Source organism: Lepidochelys kempii, chromosome 7 (genome assembly GCF_965140285.1).
Source record: "Lepidochelys kempii isolate rLepKem1 chromosome 7, rLepKem1.hap1, whole genome shotgun sequence".
In the NCBI taxonomy this organism is placed as follows: domain Eukaryota; kingdom Metazoa; phylum Chordata; order Testudines; family Cheloniidae; genus Lepidochelys; species Lepidochelys kempii.
This window is the reverse complement of record NC_136386.1, coordinates 124462400-124482579: the sequence shown is the minus strand read 5'-3', so window position 1 is coordinate 124482579 and position 20180 is coordinate 124462400. Positions and strand designations below refer to the sequence as shown.

Sequence of the window (20180 nt, the reverse complement as noted above, 5' to 3'; positions counted from 1 at the left end):
CAGTGCTTAGAAACCTTCACCTCATGTCGAGCCCAAACTTGTTGATGGCCAGTTTGTCTCCATTTGTTCTCGGGGTCAGTCTGCGACAAAGCAGGGAACCGAACCACAGTAGCTACGTACCCAGCGGAGCAGCCCCGCTCTCCTCCCTAGGGCTTGTGCCCGCCACCCACACGGGGTGAGTGGAACCTGCATCACCGCCCCCTGCAAAAGTCACACCAGGCCACAGTCAACCAGCGAGTGCACCCGGGTGCCTTTCCGTTGCCTCCTGGTGCCGGCACGGGGAGGTGACGTTTTCAAGCTTTGCTGTGCAACCCGGAGGGCTGGAAACTAGCGTAGTGAAGTGAACACTCAGCTCAGCGCCTGACTTGGCAGCTGGGGCTTCATGAGAAACACCGGCAGCCAGGAGACTTGCCAGTGACCTGAGCGTTGGCAGTACTGGTTAATCGAGTGGCACGTGGTTAAACTGCCACAGGAAACAGCTTCCTCCTGGAGCTGCCGGCGCGTCGTCTCCCGGGGCCCCAGTGGACGAGGGGAGCCCGCGGTGGCAGAGGAATCACACCACCTGCAAGGCACCCAGGGCACTCACACCACAGCGCCCGCCTGCCCTAGCCTGGCCACAGGGGGTGGCATCTCCTACAAAACCACGGTTCCTTCCCACTGCCCGGCCCCTGGGGCTGCGCCCGCCTGTACCTCCTGCGCCCGCCATGGCGTGTGACACCAGCCAGCACCACCCACAGGCTGGGCGAGGCCGAGAGCCCAGCCCAGTTGACACCCTGCTGCCCTCGTGTTTTCCAGAGACCTGAGCAACAACAAGATCAGCTCCTTGAGCAACTCCTCCTTCAGCAATACGAGCCAGCTCACCACCCTGTAAGTCCCGGCCCCGCGGGGAGGGGGCTGCGGCTACTGACCCACTGAGGGGTGGGAGGGCAAGGCCTGGGAGTGCTGCAGAGAGGAGACTGGGCTCTGCCTCCAAACGCAGCCCCACCTGGCTTGCTGCTGAGGCCTCTGGGCCGTGCAGTCCAGGGCCGGATCCTGTAGAAGAAGAACCATCACTGGTGGCCTCGCTGGAGGGCGCCCGAGAGGCCGTGAGCGGGGGGTGCTGGGCCTCTGCCCGGGGGTGACTCGGCGGCATCCCGTAAGGGAGAACGGCGCGGGAGCAGCCCAGGGGAGCCCCACCGGGGCGCCGCCCCTCACTGGGTGCGTGTCGGTGCTCGGAGGACGTGACCGCGTGTTGCTTCCTCCCCTGCGTCCCTAGGATCCTCAGCTACAACGCCCTGCAGTGCATCCCCCCACTGGCCTTTGAAGGGCTCCGGGCGCTCCGGCTGCTGTAAGTACGTCCCCATGCCCAGGGCAGTGTCCTGCTCTGCTCACAGCAGGGGCCCAAGTGGCACCTCCGTGGCGCTGTCAGTGGCCTGCTTTGGAGAGGTGCTGAGCACCTACAGCGCCAGGGGCGAGGTGCGTGGTGTGAGGACGTGTGTCCCAGCTCGGTTCAGCCGTGGGGGGCTGGGGAAGGTGCCGGGCGGACGTGGTGCCAGGGGACGGGGGGCTGGGGAAGGTGCCGGGCGGACGCGGTGTGGTGCCAGGGGACGGGGGGCTGGGGAAGGTGCCGGGCGGACGCGGTGCCAGGGGACGGGGGGCTGGGGAAGGTGCCGGGCGGACGCGGTGCCAGGGGACGGGGGGCTGGGGAAGGTGCCGAGCGGACGCGGTGCCAGGGGACGGGGGGCTGGGGAAGGTGCCGGGCAGACGCGGTGCCAGGGGACGGGGGGCTGGGGAAGGTGCCGGGCGGACGCGGTGCCAGGGGACGGGGGGCTGGGGAAGGTGCCGGGCGGACGCGGTGCCAGGGGACGGGGGGCTGGGGAAGGTGCCGGGCGGACGCGGTGCCAGGGGACGGGGGGCTGGGGAAGGTGCCGGGCGGACGCAGTGCCAAGGGACGGGGGGCTGGGGAAGGTGCCGGGCGGACGTGGTGCGGTGCCAGGGGACGGGGGGCTGGGGAAGGTGCCGGGCGGACGCGGTGCGGTGCCAGGGGACGGGGGGCTGGGGAAGGTGCCGGGCGGACGCGGTGCCAGGGGACGGGGGGCTGGGGAAGGTGCCGGGCGGACGCGGTGCCAGGGGACGGGGGGCTGGGGAAGGTGCCGGGCGGACGCGGTGCCAGGGGACGGGGGGCTGGGGAAGGTGCCGGGCGGACGCGGTGCGGTGCCAGGGGATGGGGGTGGAGGCGGGCGAGGGGCGGGGCTGCCGCCATGAGCCCTGGGCTCCTGCTCCGCTGCCTCCAGGTGGATGCAGCCCGAGGGTGTAAGCTGCCTGGGTGTCCCTCTGGGCCCCGCGCTGGGCGGGCGCATGCCTGGCTCTCATGGAAATGCACGGGCTGCCCGGTGGCGCACTCTGGCCCTGTGTTGCCATGAGCCTTGATCCCAAGCTGCCAGCATCCTCTGGGCTCAGAGCCTCTCGTTCCCGCAGGTCTCTGCACGGCAACGACATCTCCAGCCTGCCAGAGGGCATCTTCGCCGACGTCACCTCCTTGTCCCACCTGTGAGTAGCTCCCTGTGCCCGGCTGCCCCGGGAAGGCCCCACGGTGCTGGGCCAGGCTCCCCACAGAGCTCAGAGATCGCAGACGGGCCCCAAAGGGCAGGAGACAATCACTGCTGGGGTGGGGGCGTTATTTCCTTCTGGGGTCAGCGCCTGGGGCCAGGTCCCAGCGTCTCTCTGCAGCCTGGGCAACACGTGGCCAAGGCCTTGCCAGGCCCCAGCCAGGCCCCTGGCTCTCTGGCTCGAGTGCCGCTGACGCAGGGCCCAGTAAGTGCAGAAGGGACTCGGCTGCTCCATGCCGCCGGCATGCTCCAGCCCCTCTGCGCCGCGGGGCCGTGCAGCTGCTCTCACTCCAGGCGAGTCGGGAGCAGCTACCTGCAGCCAGCCTCGCAGGCAGGACCAGCTCTTCGGCTCCAACGGCAGCTGGGATCCCCTGGCAAACCCCTGGCATCGGGAGCCTCGCTGGGAATGAGCGGAGCTGGGCTCCCAGCCGGGGGGCGAGAGGTGCTGCTGGGAGCAGGGTCAGTACAGGGTCTGCGAGGCCCCCTCTCACCCCGAACACCCCTGGCAGCCCCCATGCAGCTTCTCTCCGGTCCCCGGCATGGCAGGGCATGTGCACAGGCCCAGGACAGTCAGCCCCTGACCTGGGCACCCATCGGCTACAGGAGAGACTGTGGCAGGGAGACCGTGGCAGGCGGGCAGCCAAGGGCCGAAGCCCGGTGAGCAGCAAGTGCCCGGGCCCCACACGTCCTGACGTGCCCTGGCGCACGGCCTGGCCAGCAGCCTCTGCGAGCTCCTAGGAGAGGGGCCCCAGAGTCAGCTCCTGGGGGAGGGGGGCCCCAGAGGGGGTGCTCAGGAAAGCCAGGACTGTCTCCTTCCCAGGGCACCGTGCCGTGGGCCCTCAGAGCGCTCAGTGCCGAGCCCCGAGAAACGTCCGCCCCCCCGAGACAGGCAGGGACGCCACTCGCCTGGCTCTGGGGAAAGGGGGGCTCCCGCCTGGCCAGCTCCGAGCAGCTCCGAGCAGCTTGGAGCAGCTCCCAGCTCTGGGGCTGGAGATGGATTTGTGGGAGTGGTGTGCCCCCTGGAGGAGGTATCGTGGCACTGCACCCTTGTCTTCCCCACACCCGCGGGTGGCGGGAGAACCAGCAGCTCCCCGTGAGCGCCGCCCCTGGGAGTTGGGCCTGCCGGCTGGCCTTGCTCAGCCCAGGGGCTGCAAAGGGAGCGGGGCCAGGCGGGCTCATCCCGCCCCGGGGCCAGGGGCCAGGTCTCGCTGACTCACCTTTGCTCTTGTCTCCCCTGTGCAGCGCCATCGGGGCCAACCCCCTGTACTGCGACTGCCAGCTACGCTGGCTCTCGGGCTGGGTCAAAACGGGCTACAAGGAGCCCGGCATTGCCCGCTGTGCCGGCCCGCCCGACATGGAAGGCAAGCTGCTGCTCACCACCCCAGCCAAGAAGTTTGAGTGCCAAGGTGAGGGGCCCGTTCAGTGCACGGTTACTGGGGGCTGTGCCCGGTGGATGGGCACAGACAGGGTCCCGTGGACTCTGACCCCTGCCCTGCTCTGTCCTGGCTGTCACCCCCTGCAGGTTAATTCTGGAGCGAATGTGCTGGGTGGGGTCACTGCGGGCAGGGGATCGTGTGTCATGGTGGGTCCCAAGCAGGGCTGGGACCTGGGAGGTCCTGAGTCCGATGCCCAGCTCTGAGACACCTTCTCCATGTGGCAAAGCCCATCCCGCACCCTGTGCCTCAGTTTCCCTCTGCTGATTCTGACCAGCCTCCTGGGCTGCTGTGAGGGTCAGAGACGCTAGGGCCAGGAGGGACCCTGCCGAACAGCCCATCTGACGTCCTGCACAGCACAGGCTGGAGAACCTGCCCCGGATTCTGCCTCCAGCCCAGTCACACTGGATACGTCTACCCCTGCCCGCAGCAGGCCCGGCTCAGCCGACGGGCTTGCAGCGCTAAGCACGGCTGTGTAGACTTTCCGGCTCAGGTTGCAGCCCGGGTTCCGGGACCCTCCCCCCTCCTGGGGTCCCAGAGCCAGGCCCCAGACATCTCCCCACCCCTGGCAGTGGAGAGCGGCTGTCTGATTGCTGGGTGGACGTGCCCCTGGCTGAGCTGGAGTGTGTCTGTCAGGGAGAAGAGTCCAGCCGCGGGCTGGTGAACCCCCCGTCCCTCGGTGGGTTAATTCCCTACTGGGTGGAAATGGGGTTCACCTTAGTTCTAGTCGGAATGGGTCTGGCTTCAGCTCCGGCTGCTGGCTCTGACTTGGCCCTGACCTAGCGAGTCAGGGCTCCCTGGACAATGCGGGGCCCGGCAAAGGGGCTGTGCCAGGAAAGGTCCCTGTCTGGAGAAGGGCAGCTCTGCTCCCTGAGCAATGCCAGGGGCTGCCAGGGCCTGGCTCGAGCCGTCTGTGACTTGCGACTCCTGGCCCAGGCCGGCCAGTGGGTAAGTCTGAACCTAGAGGGTGTGATGGCTGCAGCCCTGCTTCGGTCCAGCCGGAGCAGACCCTCAGAGGGGAGAGAAGGACACCCTGTGGAGATGGCTAACACTGGGTCAGACCCTAGCAGGGCCCAGGCCCGGCCGTAGCTAGTCACGGTCAGTAACCGCCCCCGGCACTGGCCGCAGCGTGGTAGGTGGGTGCAGCCACCGAGCTAACCGGGGTTTGCACCTGCCTGGCCTTGGTTCAGCGGGTGCAGACACTGCCTTGCCCCGGGGCCTGTCCCTGCTGTGGGGTCGGGGGTCCCTGGAGCCCTGACCTGGGGCCAGCCCCCAGCACAGCCCAGGCCTGGGCGTTTGCACCGTTACAGCCCCACAGGGCGAAAGGGACACGGGGGCCTGGGGCCGGGCCGGCTGGTCCCACGTTCCCAGGAGGACTTTGACGCCCCAGCAGCAAGAGGCACCAGTTCGGGCCACGCTCTCCAATGAGGAGCAGATATTTATAGGGGTGAGAGGAGCCCCCACCCCGAGGGGGCGGAGCCAGAATTCCAGCCGCGTGTGAGACCCCCGGCTCCAGGGGCTGAGCCAGATACTGGAGACCAGGACGAGACCTGCGGGGAGGGGGCCTATCCCACAGCGGCTGCACCGGCCCATCAGAGACCGGACACGGACCTGGTCCAGCCGTGGCCGTCTTCCACTAGCCGGTCGCTACCCAGAGACCACAGAGGGGCCCTTTGGGGTCTCGTATGGCAACCCTGTGACTCTGAGAAATGAACCCACCCTCGCTAGGCCAGGAAAGCCCCCCCCTCACGGCCTGCTGGGGAGATGAGCCCATTTTAACCCCTCGGTCCCACAGCTGGCCCACACTGCACTGACCAAAGAGGGCTTGAAAGAAAAGAGCTGGAAGGAAACCCAGCGTGGCTGCTGCCGCTGGGCCAGGCCTGGGGCTTTACAAACTGTCCCAAAAGAGGGTGAGACTCACCCTGCCAGGCGTGGGCCCCTGCTTCCGCCCGGCAGGTCAGCGCTGCCCCCGCTTCCCCCAGGATTGCAGGGATTGAAAGGGAGCCGCTCAGCCTAGCCAGAGCTCCCGTTTGATGGGCTACAGGCTGGGCTGATACTGCTCATGGTGTGGGCGTGCTGTGGCTGGGGGCCCACGACACGGCCGCTACAAACGAGAACCCCACAAACGGGGCTTGGCGCACGGGGACTGGGGCAGGAGCTGGCTGGCTGGTCGGTCCCCAGCATGACTGACTGGGGGATCGGCATGGGGCGGGGGTGTTGCCAGTGGGGGCCCACGGGGATGGGTTCTTGACCCTACGCCAGGTAACATCTGTATCGATGACCTGGAGAACCCACAAGCGCGGTCACTAGCCCCAGGTGTGCGGTGGCTTGGCAAGCTGGGCACAAGCAGCAGGAGCACCAGCAACACGCCCCGAGGGGCCGATACCCTGAGCGCTGAGGAAAGGCTAAAAGCTGGGCCAGTTCAGTATGGGGCCAAGAAGACTGAGGGGGCCTGCGAGCAGCCTACACCTATGAGCAGGGCTGTTCCAGCGGGCGGGGAGCGGTTGTTCCCCGTGTCCACTGCAAGCTGGACAAGTAGCAATGGGCGTAATTCGCAGCCAGGAGATGTTGGGTTGGTATTCGGAAAACGAACGCTCAGGGCAGCGAAGCTCTGGGCCAGGCTCCCAGGGGAGGTTGTGGAGGTTTTCAAGGCAGGTTAGACACACGCCTGGCAGGGCTGGTTAGGTGACTTGGCCTCGCTGCCCTCTCAAGGTCCCTTCAGCCCGAGAGGTCTGTGATTCTGTGTCTGTGTTTCGGACGGTTCTGTAACGACAGCTGGGAACAAAGACTCGGCCCTACTCACCCGACAGGGGACTCCATCCTCGGAAGCAGCGACGCTGAAAAAGACCAGGGTCAGGGTGGACAATCAGCTGACAGGAGCTCCCAGTGTGAGGCCAAAAGGGCCAGTGTGATCCTGGGCTGCATGCCCAGGGTACTCTCGAGAGGGAGCAGAGAGGTTATGTTCCCTCTGGATTTGGCCCTGGTGCGACCGCTGCTGGGATCCTGTGTCCAGTTCTGGTGTCCACAGTGCAAGAGGGATGCTGATAAATTGGAGGGGTCAGAGAAGAGCCACGGGAGTGATTAAAGGATTAGAAAACCTGTCTGATAGTGACAGAAGCAAGGAGCTGAATCTGTTTCACTTAACGAGGAGAAGGTGAAGGGATGGTTTGATCCCAGTCTGTCCGCACCTGCCTGGGGAACAGGTATTTAACCACGGGCTCTGCAGTCCAGCCGAGGAAGGTCTCACATGATCCAGTGGCTGGACATTGAGGCTAGACTCGCAGACAGGAAACAAGGTGTTTCTTTAACAGTGAGGGTAACTAGCCACTGGATCGCATTACCCAGCCTTGGGCAGATTCTCCATCACTGGCCGTTGTTTAATGGAGTTGGGCGGTTTCCCTGAACGCTCTGTCCTGGTGCAGAGCGCAATGAATCCAGGGCCATCGCGTGGTTTGTGCTGCGCAGAGCTCCAAGCAGATGATCACAGGGCTCCTGGCCGTGGACTCTCTGAGCCTGGTTCAGGGGCTGGCAACCTGCCATAGAGTGAGAGGCTGCTGGAGCTCGGGCTGTTCAGTGCCTGATGGCTGGCAGGTGACTGGATCCAGGTCTGTAAGTGTCGCCCTGGGGAGAAGAAGTTCGGCTAGGGACAGCCCTGCTGCCGACCACGCTGAAGCCAGACACGCCCATTGAACGGGGAGGGCAATTAACCGTTGGCCCCTCCCAGGGAACGGACGGGTTCTCCATCACTGGAGGCTTTTCATCGGGCGGCTCTTTCTGAACGCTGGACGAAGGGGCCTTGGGGCGGGGCCCTGGCCTGGGTTGTGCCCCAGGTCAGACTGGCCTTAGACACTGCTGATCTGGGACCCCTTGCTCCTGCCCCCCGGCCCATGGCAGCCGGTGGCTGAGTGCGGGGGGCTGCCCAGCTGTGCTCCAGGGATGGTCGAGCTGTGCTCGGCGCCGGCTGCCTTGCACGGGGGTTGAACACCTCCCTGCGTAGCCCAGCCGTGCGTTAGGGGCTGGGGCTGTGGGACTGGCCTGCTCCTGGATTATCCGGCCCTGGGAGTACGGCCCCAAGGCCAAAGTGCCCTGGCTGAAACAGCAGCTGCGCCTGTGTCCCCCCCGCACGGTCACGCGCTGCCAGTGGGCTCCAGGGACCCTCCCTCCTTCCTTCCCTCCACCAGGTCCGCCGGCCCTGAGCATCCAGGCCAAGTGTGACCCCTGCCTCTCCAGCCCATGCCAGAACCAAGGCACCTGCCACAATGACCCGCTGGCTGCCTACCGCTGCAGCTGCCCCAGCGGGCACAAGGTGAGCAGGGGCGGGTGCCAGCCCCTGGGCGGGTGCACCGGGCATTCGTTCGCTGTCCCGGCCTCCCGCGGGCAGGAGCCCAGGGCTCTGCCAACAGCTCACATTGGGGGCGGGGGGCGGCACTCGCACCCACTGGCTGCGGCCCCCGATCCTGCCCGGCGGGGCGTCGCTCCCCACAGGATGGGGCCTTGCCAGGGTATTGCTCGTGGCACCATTACGGGACTGGCAACGGGGGACGGGGCAGGGATCTCAGTGGCCACAGCGCCCAGCTTTGAGCTCTCCGTCCCCAGGGCAAGGACTGTGAGGAGCCCGTGGACAGCTGCTCCAGTGGCCCCTGTGTGAACGGCGGGACCTGCCAGCCCCCGGCGCGGGAGGGAGCCGGGTTCACGTGAGTGCGAGCGTGGGGGGGTTACGGCTGTGGGACCCCGGAGATGGGGCACCGGGGGATGGCGCTGGGCGCCCACGCAGCTGAGCGGGCCCGTGTGTGCATGGGCTGCGCCTCAGCTCCGAGACCTGCGCCCAGCGGCCTTGCCTAAGCTCACCAAGTCCATCCCGGAGCCAGGAATAGCACCCGCGGGGCTGGGACCCTGCGGCCCAAGGCCAGGTGGGGCTTGGCGGCTGTGGCAAAGGTGGGGCTGGCTGTGGGGGCGGGAGCTGGGAGCTGCTGAAGAGGGCCCAGCGAGGGACTGGGAGGCCATGCTGCAGCCCACGGGGCCATGTGGCAGGGACACTGGGTCCCCCCCGCCACCCCTGCATCCGCTCCGTGCTGAGCGGCCCCTCCACCCCTCAGAGAGGAGCCCCCAATGCGGCCCGGCCCAGCCGCTCGCCCCGTTCCCCCGTCGATGAGAGCGGAGCTTGGGGAGCTGAGTGCCAGGGCAGGTGCCCGGGCGTGATTCCCTTTGAGCCCGAGTCCAAGCAGGTCTGTGTGCCAGGCCGGTCCCTGCAGGGGGGCCCCGCCGGGCACAGGAACCAGCCCCGGGAGCGGGGCTCACGCACTCCCCACTGCAAGCCGGAGGCAGCGGGGTCTCTTCTCGCGCCCCAGAGAAACGCCCCATAACTCACTGCTGAGGCAGGGAGAGCCAACGGGCTCCTGGCACAGCCAGCCCTGCCCCCGCGCGCCCAGCCTCCCCCAGACACCAGTGCCCACGCTGAACGGCCTTAGCCCGTCGCCACAGCAGCCCAGCCTCCGCACCAGCCAGCCTGGCCTGGGGGTTTGCAGCGCTCTGAGCCGGGGCTGCCGGAGGCTCCGGGCACGGCCAGCCGAGCAGCCCTGGCCCCGGGGCCCACAGCCAGTCATTCGTGTCAGCCAGCCACCCCCAGCCTCCTTTGCACACACACGTGCAGGGCGTGCACTTGCCACGCACACAGAGATCTCGGGCCAGGCAGGTTCTTGGTACAGCTAGTAATTCATCCCTCACAGCTTCATCTCTCCCGGAGCGCTGAACTCCGGCCCAGCTCAGGACGGGGCGTCCTGTGAAGCCGTCCCCCGCTCCCGCCCCTTTACAACCACGGGACTCGCAGTTGGCCCTGCGTGCATGCCGGGCTGGGCCTGTCCTGGGGTCCCGCTGATCTGGGCCTCGGGCAGCTTCCTGCAGACGGCCTTTCCTGGCTCGCTCCCCTTGCAGCTCTGCGTCAGTTCAGACCTAGCAGGGCTGAGCACAGGGTCTGATCTCCAGCTTTGCCACAGTCATGCCATGGGCCCAGCAGGTGCGCCTGGCTGCAGCGGGGAGCTGGAAGGCAGGATTCCTGGGTTCTGCCCAGGCCTGGCTCTGGTCAGGAGGAGCATAGAGTGCAGGACTCCTGGGTCCTGCCCCAAGGGTTTGCGCGCCAGGGGCTAGAGCAGGGAGCTGGTGGGTGCGGCTGGTTCCAGCCCCAACTCTTCTGCTGCCTTGGGGCACGTCCCCTCGCAGCTCTGGGCGTCGGTTCCCATGGGGGTGGGGGTCTCCCTCTCACAGAGCAGTGTGGGTTCAAAGGCAGTCGTGTCTGCAAAGGGCGCAGGCTCCCTTGGACAAGACGTGCTGCGGCTGGCCCCTTGTGCTTCGCTCCATTGGCAGTCCAGGGTTGTGCCCCACTGGGAAAGCAGGCGCGGGGGGGTGGGGGGGGGTGATTGCTGGAGAGCCAGCGGGGGAGCCTGCGCAGTGGTTTTGGTGGGCCACACAGAACCGGTGGCTGCTCCTTGCCAGCTCAGCCGGGGGTAGCCGGGGGGCCGGGGCGTTAACCTGTGGGTTGTTTTCCTCCCCCCCCCCCCCCCCCCCCCCCGGCAGGTGCCTTTGTGCAGCAGGATTCGAGGGGCCGACCTGCAGCGGCATCAGCGACGCCTGCCAGGACCACGCCTGTGCCAATGGGGGCACCTGTGTGCAGGGGCTCGGAAACTACACCTGTCTGTGCGAGCCCCACTACACAGGTACAGGGCAGGAGGGGCCCTCCCCGGGCTGGGGCCAGGGGACAGCCCACCTGCGAATCAGCCTCTGAGGTCCCCAGCCAGGCGCTGTCCTCCCCCAGGAGGAGAATGCTCTCCCTGGCCCCACACACATCTGTCTGTCTGCATACCCCCCAGCCAGCCATCCCTCTCCCGCCCTGCTCACCTGAGCGAGGCTGAGCACCCAGCAGCTGGTGCAGACAGACAGCCGCTGGCCCTGCCGCTGGCCAGTGTCCCAGACCCTGCCTGTGGGAGCCGGGCACAGGCCCCAGGGTTGGGACTCCTTGCTTGTGCCAGAGGGACATTTCAGGACGCTCCGGCTAGCACAGGCCAGGCCTCTGTGCAGCACCATGCGCCCTGGCAGCATCTCCCTGACCCAGATCCGAACGGGCAAGGCGCCTGGAGAGGAGGCCTGGCTGGGTAACGGGGGGACTTGCCTGGAGTGCACATAGCCTGGGGACCTTCTCTGCCAGGCTGTGGTGCCCTGCGCCAGCCTCCCGCGCAGACCCCCGCCATGCTCCCCGCGGCTGTGGGGACAGCTCCCAGGCCCCAGCGGTGACTCAGTGGCCCTGGCTGCTCCCTTCCTTCTGCCGCGCGGAGCCGGGGCCCTGGGGGGCCAGCAGGCTCAGAAGGGTCACTGCCCAGCCCCTGCAGCTCTGGGAGCAGAGGGCTGCAGCCAGATGAGCCCGGCCTCTCCCCTCCCTTGTCCAGGACGGGCCTGCGAGGAGCTGGTGGATCTCTGCTCCGTGGACCTCAGCCCCTGCCAGCACAGTGCCCAGTGCGTCGTCACCGCCGAGGGGCCCCGGTGAGTTAAATCCCCCTGTTCCCTGCCCGTGTGGCTGGGCACAAGGCACCTGGGGCTGCCCCAGACATGCCACGTTCGTGGGCACGAGCCCGCAGACCCCCCCAAGTCCCCAGGCATTGGGGAGGGGCAGCGCCAGTCACCGCAGCATCTGAATTGGGACCCCATTCGCCGTTGTGCTGGGCCTCCCGCCTCCCCTCCCTGGGCTGCCGGGGGCACAGAGGGTGGGCAAGGAATTCACACCAGAGGGGCAGAGCCGTGAGCCAGATGGACCTGCAGCCAGGGGACTCCCGGGGTGCCGAGTGCCTTTGGCCTGGCTTGACATTGCTTGTGCCCGGACGTCCCACTGGGGCGGTTTTCCCTGGTGCTGGAGGGCAGCCTGGAGGAATTGTCGGGGGCACCTGGCCTGGGCACAGATCCCCCTTGTGCGTTCCGGGGCTGGGACTGTCGGGCTCTGGGGCCGGCCAGCACCTAGCGCTCCGGGGCCCTGGGTCACAACGGCCCCTGAGAGTCAAAGGATCCCCCGGCGCGAGGCGTGGAGAGCCCGGCAGAGCCTGAGGCAGATTCAGCTCTGCCAGGTCCCCACGGGCGGGAGGGGGAGCTGTGCTGGCATGGGGCGGGGGCTAGGCCAGGGCAATGCACGGGCATGGAACCTGGGGGAAGGCCCCGAAGGAGCGTGGGGCAGCCAGCGAGTCCTCGGAGACACAAGCACAGGGACAGTGGGGCCTAACCCTGCCCTGGCCCGGAGCTGGGCTGCGGGGCCCGGTGGATCTCGGAGCAAGGTTCCCTTCCCCCCAGGTGTGAGTGCGCCCCCGGCTACGGGGGGGACAACTGCAGCCTGGACTACGACGCCTGCCGGGACCACCGGTGCCAGCACGGTGCCCAGTGCCAGGACGAGGGAAACGGCTACTCCTGCCTCTGCACACAGGGCTACAGGTCAGGCCGGCCGAGCCCCGCTGTCACCCCCGGGAGGGGTGGGATGCACAGGCCCCAGCACCTCCATCCCATGCCCCTGCACACGTGGCCCGGGCGGGCCCCAGCCTGGGCCATGCAGCTGGAGGTGAGGGGGCGGCGGGGGGCCGTGCCCTGCTGCAAGCGGGCCCCGGGCACCCCCTCACGCACCAGAGCCAGACGGAGGCACCTCGTGGTCCGGGGAGTCTGGTCCTGCCCGTGTTGCTGCCCCAGTGCAGCCGAGGGGGGCCCAGAACCTGGCCTTGCTCTTTGGGGTTTGCTGTGGGGGGCTGTCGCCCTCACCCACCCAGAGCCCCTGCAGCTGCTGTGGGGTGGCTGATCTGGGCCAGGCCTGGTTCTCCATTCCCTGCTGCAGGAGGGGACCAGCTGCCCTGGCCTGGGTCTCGCTGGGGTCCCCGGCTTACGGGCTCCTCTCACCACCTGCTGGCCGGTCCCTCTCCCCAGCGGGCAGCTGTGTGAGATGCCGCCTCGCGCCCAGCCCAGTCTCTGCGCGCGGACCGAGTGCCAGAACGGGGCCGACTGCGTGGAGCTGGGCAGCCGGGCCGTGTGCCGCTGCCAGCCTGGCTTCGGGGGCCCCGAGTGCGAGAAGCTCCTGAGCGTCAACTTTGTGGACCGGGACACGTACCTGCAATTCACCGACCTGCACAACTGGCCACGGGCCAACATCACGCTGCAGGTACGGCCCGCGCCGGCCCCCCACCCGTCAGCACCGGGCACGGCCCCTGCCAGGGCTGCACCTGGGGCTGCTGCAGGGCCGGCACGTGGGGTGAGCAGGGGCAGCATGGCTCTGGGCCTGGCATTGTGTCCCCAGGCCCTGCCAGGAGGTGAGGCTGAGGGCTGGAGGGAGGTGGGGGTCTGGGAGGCAGGGCTGTGTGCCAGGTGGGGTGCATGGAGGTGGAGCCGGGAGTGGGGCTGGGTGCCAGGGGGTGGGGCTGCACGCCCGGTGGGGTGCAGGGAGGCGGGGGTGGGGCTGGGTGCCAGGGGGCGGGGCTGGGTACCAGATGGGGTGCAGGAAGGCAGGTGCCGGGCGGGGATGCCAGGGAGCTGCCCAGGCCGGCTGCTGGGCCGTGGCCCCTGGTGTGACATCCCGCCCCCCACGCCCTCCACCAGGTCTCCACAGCCGAGGACAACGGGATCCTGCTGTACAACGGGGACCGGGACCACATGGCCGTGGAGCTGTACCAGGGCCATGTGCGGGTCAGTTACGACCCCGGGAGCTACCCCAGCTCGGCTATCTACAGGTACCACCCCCTCCCCGCCAGCCGTGGCACTGGCTGCACCCAGCACTGGGGGGGCAGCCCATGGCCTCCCATGGGGGGGGCGATTCCTGAGGGGCCAGCTCCTCTCAGTGCATCTAGGAGCCACCGCCCCCCTGCCACCGCCCAGCCTGGCCATGCCCCTGCCAGAGCCGGACCCATGATGCAGGGCATGGGGCAGACCCTGGCGTAACCTGCTGCACACCGCGCCCCTCTCCCTGCCCAGCCGCGGGCACCACGGCCCCGGCACAGCCCCCTGCCCCATTGCCTCTGTGCCGGGCGGCCAGAGAGCCTGGCCCGTCCCCAGAGGGTTCTTCCAGGCACGGCGCCGTCCCGCTGCCCCACAGCACGGCTGGCTGGAGTGGCAGTGACGGGGGGCGCAGCCTGGGAAGGATGCCCCAGTGTAGATAAGGTCAGCGCCCCCCAGCTCAGTGCACCCCCGACGGTGGGGCCAGCCCTGAGCCCTGTTGGGGGAGGGGACTGGGCCAGCTGCCGAGGAGCCACTCCCTGAACCCGTCTGTGCCCTGGGATAGCACGTGCCCGCCCCAGGCCTGGGCACAGCCCTCCCCCCCCCGGGTCTGGGCACTCCCCCCCGCATGACAGACACTGAAGGCAGCGAGTGTGGGTGGCTGGGGTGGTGGTGGGGGGCTGGGCTGGGCAGCAGAGTGGGGACGTGTGGCAAGGGGGCCGGGGTACCAGGAGCTGGGGTAAGTGACTGAGCCCAGCTCAGGGATGCCAGGGCTGGGGGCAGGGCGGGGCCAGGCGCTGGGCTCTGGCACGAACCCCGGGGGGCTGAGATGGGGGCGCAGGGTGGGGCTGGGCTGGGCAGCGAGGGGGCTGGGGGCTGGGCTCAGTCAGTAACTCCAGGGGGCTGGGGGCGGGGGGGGCTGGGCAGCGAGGGGGCTGGGGGGGGAGCTGGGCTCTGTCACGAGCCCCGGGGGGCTGAGATGGGGGGCTGGGCGGGGCTGGGCAGCGAGGGGGCTGGGGGCTGGGCTCAGTCACTAACCCCGGGGCCTGGGCCCTGCCCCCAGCGCCGAGACCATCAACGACGGGCAGTTCCACACGGTGGAGCTGGTGACGTTCGAGCAGACGGTGAATCTCTCCATCGACGGCGGCAGCCCCATGACCATGGACGGCTTCGGCAAGCCCCACACACTGACCAGCGAGGCGCCGCTGTACGTGGGAGGTGGGTCCCGGCGCTGGGGTGCCAACTCGCGGGGAGGGGTCCCAGGGCTGGCCGGGGGCAGGAGCTGAGCTCAGCCGGGGAGGGCCCGTGGGTGCCAGGAGCCGTCAGGGAGGCTGGCAGACGGGGCTTGGCAGGGGGCAGGCCGGGACAGGTGGCACCGTTCGGGGGGAGGCTTCACTGAGCCCGGAGGGAGGGGATCTCGGCGCTCGGATCTCTGTGCACGGGGGGGTGTCCGGGCCGGGGGCAGGCGCGTGTCCCTGGCTGCCTGGGGGAGGACGGGGTGGGGGCTGGGTACCCCATGCGCCCGCCTCACGCCCGCCCCACCCACTCTCTGCCAGGCATGCCGGTGGACGTGAACTCGGCCGCCTTCCGCCTCTGGCAGATCCTCAACGGCACCAGCTTCCACGGCTGCATCCGCAACCTCTACATCAACCACGAGCTGCAGGACTTCACCAAGACCCAGATGAAGCCGGGGGTGGTGCCCGGCTGCGAGCCCTGCCGCAAGCTGTACTGCCTTCACGGCCTGTGCCAGCCCGATGCCGCCCATGGCCCCGTGTGCCATTGCGAGCCGGGCTGGGCAGGGCCGCACTGCGACCAGCAGGGCCCCAGCCCCTGCCAGGGCCACAAGTGAGTGGGCTGCCCACGCTGGCCTCGCGGCACCGGGCACTAGCAGCAAAGCCGGGCTCCAGCTCGGCAGCACGGCCCCCGGGCGCTCAGCGCACGGGCCCCTCCAGGAACCGGGGCTTAAACCCCCTGCCAGGGCCAACAGCAAATCAGTTCGGGCCTGTCTGCTTCTCAAACCACCATGGAAAGGGGCACAGGGCGGCCAAGGACTGGACTAGCCAGTGAGAGGGTTCATGGGCACCGGTAGAGCTGGGGGGGCCTGGGGCTTGGCTAGCAGGGGCTGCGGGTCGGGAATGAGGGGCACTGGCAGGGCTGGGCTGGCAGGGGGCTGCGGGTCGGGAGTGAGGGGCACCGGCAGAGCTGGGGGGGCGGGGCTGGGCTGGCAGGGGGCTGCGGGTCGGGAGTGAGGGGCACGGCAGAGCTGGGGGGGGCGGGGCTGGGAGGCAGGGGGCTGCGGGTCGGGGGTGAGGGGCACGGCAGAGCTGGGGGGGGGCTGGGATGGGCTGGCAGGGGGCTGCGGGTCGGGAGTGAGGGGCACAGCAGAGCTGGGGGGGGCTGGGCTGGGCTGGCAGGGGGCTGCGGGTTGGGAGTGAGGGGCGCAGCGGGGCTGGGAGGCAGGGGGCTGCGGGTCGGGAGTGAGGGGCACAGCAGAGCTGGGGGGGGCTGGGCTGGGCTGGCAGGGGGCTGCGGGTCGGGAGTGAGGGGCACGGCAGAGCTGGGGGGGGGCGGGGCTGGGCTGGCAGGGGGCTGCGGGTTGGGAGTGAGGGGCGCAGCGGGGCTGGGAGGCAGGGGGCTGCGGGTCGGGAGTGAGGGGCGCCGGCAGAGCTGGGGGGGCGGGGCTGGGCTGGCAGGGGGCTGCGGGTCGGGAGTGAGGGGCGCCGCCAGAGCTGGGGGGGCGGGGCTGGGCTGGCAGGGGGCTGCGGGTCGGGAGTGAGGGGCGCTGCCAGAGCTGGGGGGGCGGGGCTGGGCTGGCAGGGGGCTGCGGGTCGGGAGTGAGGGGCGCCGGCAGAGCTGGGGGGGCGGGGCTGGGCTGGCAGGGGGCTGCGGGTCGGGAGTGAGGGGCACGGCAGAGCTGCGGCAGGAGGAGTGAGCAGTGTACAGGGCAGCGGGCACTTGCCGCATCTCTGTGCTGTGTCACGCTCCCGCTGGTGCTGCCAGCTGCTCCCTTGCACGAGCCCCGAGGCCACGCGCAGCCAGAGGCGCGAGATCTTGCCTGGCCGAGGCGGGGCCGCGCGGCTGGGCACTGTTAACCTGTCCCCGGTGGCTGCATCCAAGCGGGCCCGGCAGGAGCGGTGCCGGGGAAGGAGCAGGCCGGGAGTAGCCAGCTTGGATCTGCTGAGTGGCTGGATTGGTACCAGCTCCGGGGGTGGCGGGGGGGGCCGCGTCACGCCCTCTGCTGCCAGGGGTGCCCTGCGGGCGCTGTCCTGCCGGTCGCTGAGCACGCGCCGGGCTGCCTGGGTCAAGGCCCCTGGCAGACAGTGCAGCTGGTCCCCGCCAGGCAGGCCGGGCTCCCGGCGGCTCTGCCCAGGTTCGTGTCTCTGCTCCCGCAGGTGTGTCCACGGGGACTGCGTGCCCCTCGACGCGCTCTCCTACAGCTGCCAGTGCCACGACGGGTACCACGGCGCCCTGTGCAGCCAGCAAGGGGAGCTCTACAACCCCTGCAAGAGCCTGCACTGCGGCCACGGGCACTGCCAGATCTCGGACCGGGGGGAGGCGGCCTGCGAGTGCCAGAGCGGCTACACCGGCCAGCTGTGCGACCAAGGTCAGAGCCCCACCCTCCCTGGGCCCCCCATGCTCCTGGCCTGGGTCGGCCGGGGCTCGGCCCTGCTGCCCGGGCGGCTCCGGAGAGCCCCGGGCGTGGCTGACAGCAGAGCCCCACGGACAAGCCGGGCCTGCCCCTCCCGCTGAGAGGTGCCCAGGGCCACCATGGAGCCAGTGGGCCCCGTGGCTCCCTGGCGTAGCACTGCTCCCCGCAGTGCAGCTGCCCCGGGTGAGTTCGGCCCCATGTGCCCGGAGCAGGGCTCCTGGTGGCGTTTGCTGCTGGCACTTGGGAGCTAGCTCCTGCCTCGTGGGCTCCTCCCCGTGGGCTGGGCCTAGGCAAAGAGCCTCTCAGCCAGCAGGTGCCACGGAGCAGCCATCCAGGGCTGGCGCCGTGGCACCCAGGGCCGGGGCCTCACCCCTGTGCAGGAGGCAGCGTGCCAGGCTCCTCGGAGAGCCCGGGGTCTGACTGCCTCTCTCCTTCTGGCCCTGCAGAGTCAGCGTGCCGGGGCGAGCCGGTGCGGGACCACCCCCAAGTGCAGCGGGGCTACGCCATCTGCCAGACCACGCGCCCCGTCTCCTGGGTGGAGTGCCGGGGCTCCTGCCAGGGCCAGGGCTGCTGCACGGGGCTGCGCCTCAAGAGGAGGAAGGTCACCTTCGAGTGCAGCGACGGCTCCTCCTTCGTGGAGGAGGTGGAGAAGGCCAGCAAGTGCGGCTGCGCCCGATGCATGTAGCAGCCGGGGGCGGGCGGGGGAACGCCGATAGAGACCGAGGGGCGGAGCCGCTGGAGGCACCGCCCATGAGCTGGGACTGTCTGCCTGGCACTCCCAAAGCCTGCCTCGCTGTCCCTCCCCCGTGTGCACCGCGGGTGTGAGCCGGGCCCCACCCGACCGCCCTGGGGCAGGGGCTGCCCCATGCAGCGAGCCAGCACGAAACACCTGTGTAGATAGGGAGGGTTTTTTAAACCTGCAGCTCCCCCAATGTATTCATAGTGGGCAGGGCACGGGAGTCGCCCCAGCCCCCTGCCTGTCTGTCTCTCTGCTTTCTCCGCTTTGTACAGCCCCAGCCCTGGGCTCAGCCCCGCCATGTGAATTCCCATGGGCTAGGGGCCTGGCGGCTGGGGGTGCAGCGGGGGGCTCTGACCCTGCTGCCTTTGCCTGGGGTGGCGGGACGCAGCCGGCTCAGCGGCAAGGCCAGTCCCGGCCGTGCAGCATTGGCTGGAACGGCAGCAGTGTTGGTTCGTGGGCAGCGCCGGAGACAGGCCCCCCCCCGCCGTGGGAGTGTTGAGCCCCGCGCGGCCCAGAGCCACCCCTGCTGTGCCAGGCCCCTGGCACTGCCCCCGCCCCAGGGCTGAGCTGGGAGGACGGCAGTGTTTGGGCTGGCGGCCTGGCCACGTGCCCAGGCAAGCGCAGGGCCTGCTGCGGTGGCCGTGAAGCCAGGCTGGGCTGTTCCTGCCTGTGGGCGCGGCCGGAGCCGGAGCCGGGCCGAGTACCGAAGGGAGCTGGGTGCTCCCTCCCCCTACCAGTTAACATGGGGCCATGTGTCACTGCCCTAGTGTTTGTGTGACAAGGGCCCGGGGGGTGGGGTGGGGCGGGACAGTGAATGGTTGAACAGCTGGGCTATTTAACCCCCTTTGACCCCAACCCCCCGGCCAGGCTTGGCCGGCGCAGGGCCCTGCACGCTGAAGTGTGTCGGGGGCAGGGCCGATAGGGCCAAACCCACACTGCCCTGCACCCCCTTGGAACAGGGCACTTGAAAAACCAGGGGCTTCCTGTGGCTGGGAGCCCAGCAGCTAAGTGCGGATGAGGCCCAGGCCGAGGCGTCCCGTGTGAGGCTGGTGGCACCAGCTGGCACACTGTGAAGGCCTGGTTGGGTCCTGCTCTGGCGTGGGCAGGAAGCAGCCCCACAGAACTCTGGGGTGGAGCCAGGGATGAGGATTTTAGGGCGCTGGGCTGAGGGAGGGGGGAGTGAGGGCTCTGGACTGTGGGTGCAGGTTCCAGGGTGGGGACAGAAATAAGGGGTGGGAGAGAGGGCTCTGGGCTGGAGCAGGGGGTGGGTGTGAGGGCTCCGGCTGGGGGTGTAGATGCTGGGGTGGGGCTGGGGATGAGTGGCTTGGGGTATAGGAGGGTACGCTGGGCTGGGAAGGTAGGAGGGGGAGCAGGGCTGGGGCAGGGGATTGGGGCACAGAGGGGATGGGGGAGGTGCAGGCTCACGGGTGGGGCTCAGGATGAGGGGTTTGCGGTGCAGAAGGGTGCTCTGGGCTGGGATTGAGGGCTTTGGAGGGCAGGAGCAGGATCAGGGCTGGGACAGGGGATTGGGGTGTGGAGGGAGGCTCAGGGGTGCAGGCTCTAGGCGGCGTTTACCTCAAGCAGCTCCCGGAAGCAGCGGCATGTTCCCTCTCCGGCTCCTATGCAGAGGCACGACCAGATGGGTCTGCACACTGCCCTGTGCACATGCGCTGCCCTCGCAGCTCCTCCTAGCCCATGGGAGCTGCGGAGCTGGCGCTTGGGCAGAGTGCAGAGCCCCCTGGCTGCCCCTACACCTAGGAGTCGGAGAGGGACATGCCGCTGCTTTTGGGAGCTGTGCGGAGCCAGGGCAGGCAGGGAGCTGCCTTAGCCCCACTGTGCCACTGACCGGACTTTTAATGACCCGGTTGGCGGTGCTGACCGGAACCGCCAGGGCCTCTTTTCGAGCGGGTGTTGTCAGAAACTGGACACTTGGCACCCCAACAAGGGGGGCTGGCCCAGCCCATTCGCTCAGCAGCATGGGGGCTGGACCAATGTATACTGGGGGTATTGAGAGGCTGAGCCATTGGGCCAGACTGTAAAACCTGCAT

The 20180-nt window shown here is 69.1% G+C and overlaps 1 protein-coding gene across 1 annotated transcript in view; it reads left to right on the top strand.

Annotated features, from left to right (window-relative positions):
* SLIT1 (slit guidance ligand 1) overlaps nucleotides 1–18171 on the top strand; it is a 138905-nt gene extending 120734 nt beyond the window's left edge. The window contains 15 exon segments of the mRNA XM_073354611.2: nucleotides 796–867; nucleotides 1256–1327; nucleotides 2458–2529; nucleotides 3831–3994; nucleotides 8203–8327; nucleotides 8618–8715; nucleotides 10592–10731; nucleotides 11458–11551; nucleotides 12347–12484; nucleotides 12965–13196; nucleotides 13631–13761; nucleotides 14808–14962; nucleotides 15301–15589; nucleotides 17137–17348; nucleotides 17840–18171. Of these exon segments, the coding sequence (XP_073210712.2) occupies nucleotides 796–867; nucleotides 1256–1327; nucleotides 2458–2529; nucleotides 3831–3994; nucleotides 8203–8327; nucleotides 8618–8715; nucleotides 10592–10731; nucleotides 11458–11551; nucleotides 12347–12484; nucleotides 12965–13196; nucleotides 13631–13761; nucleotides 14808–14962; nucleotides 15301–15589; nucleotides 17137–17348; nucleotides 17840–18078 (2233 nt within the window). The 3' untranslated portion in view covers nucleotides 18079–18171.
* The last annotated feature ends 2009 nt before the right edge of the window (nucleotides 18172–20180 follow it).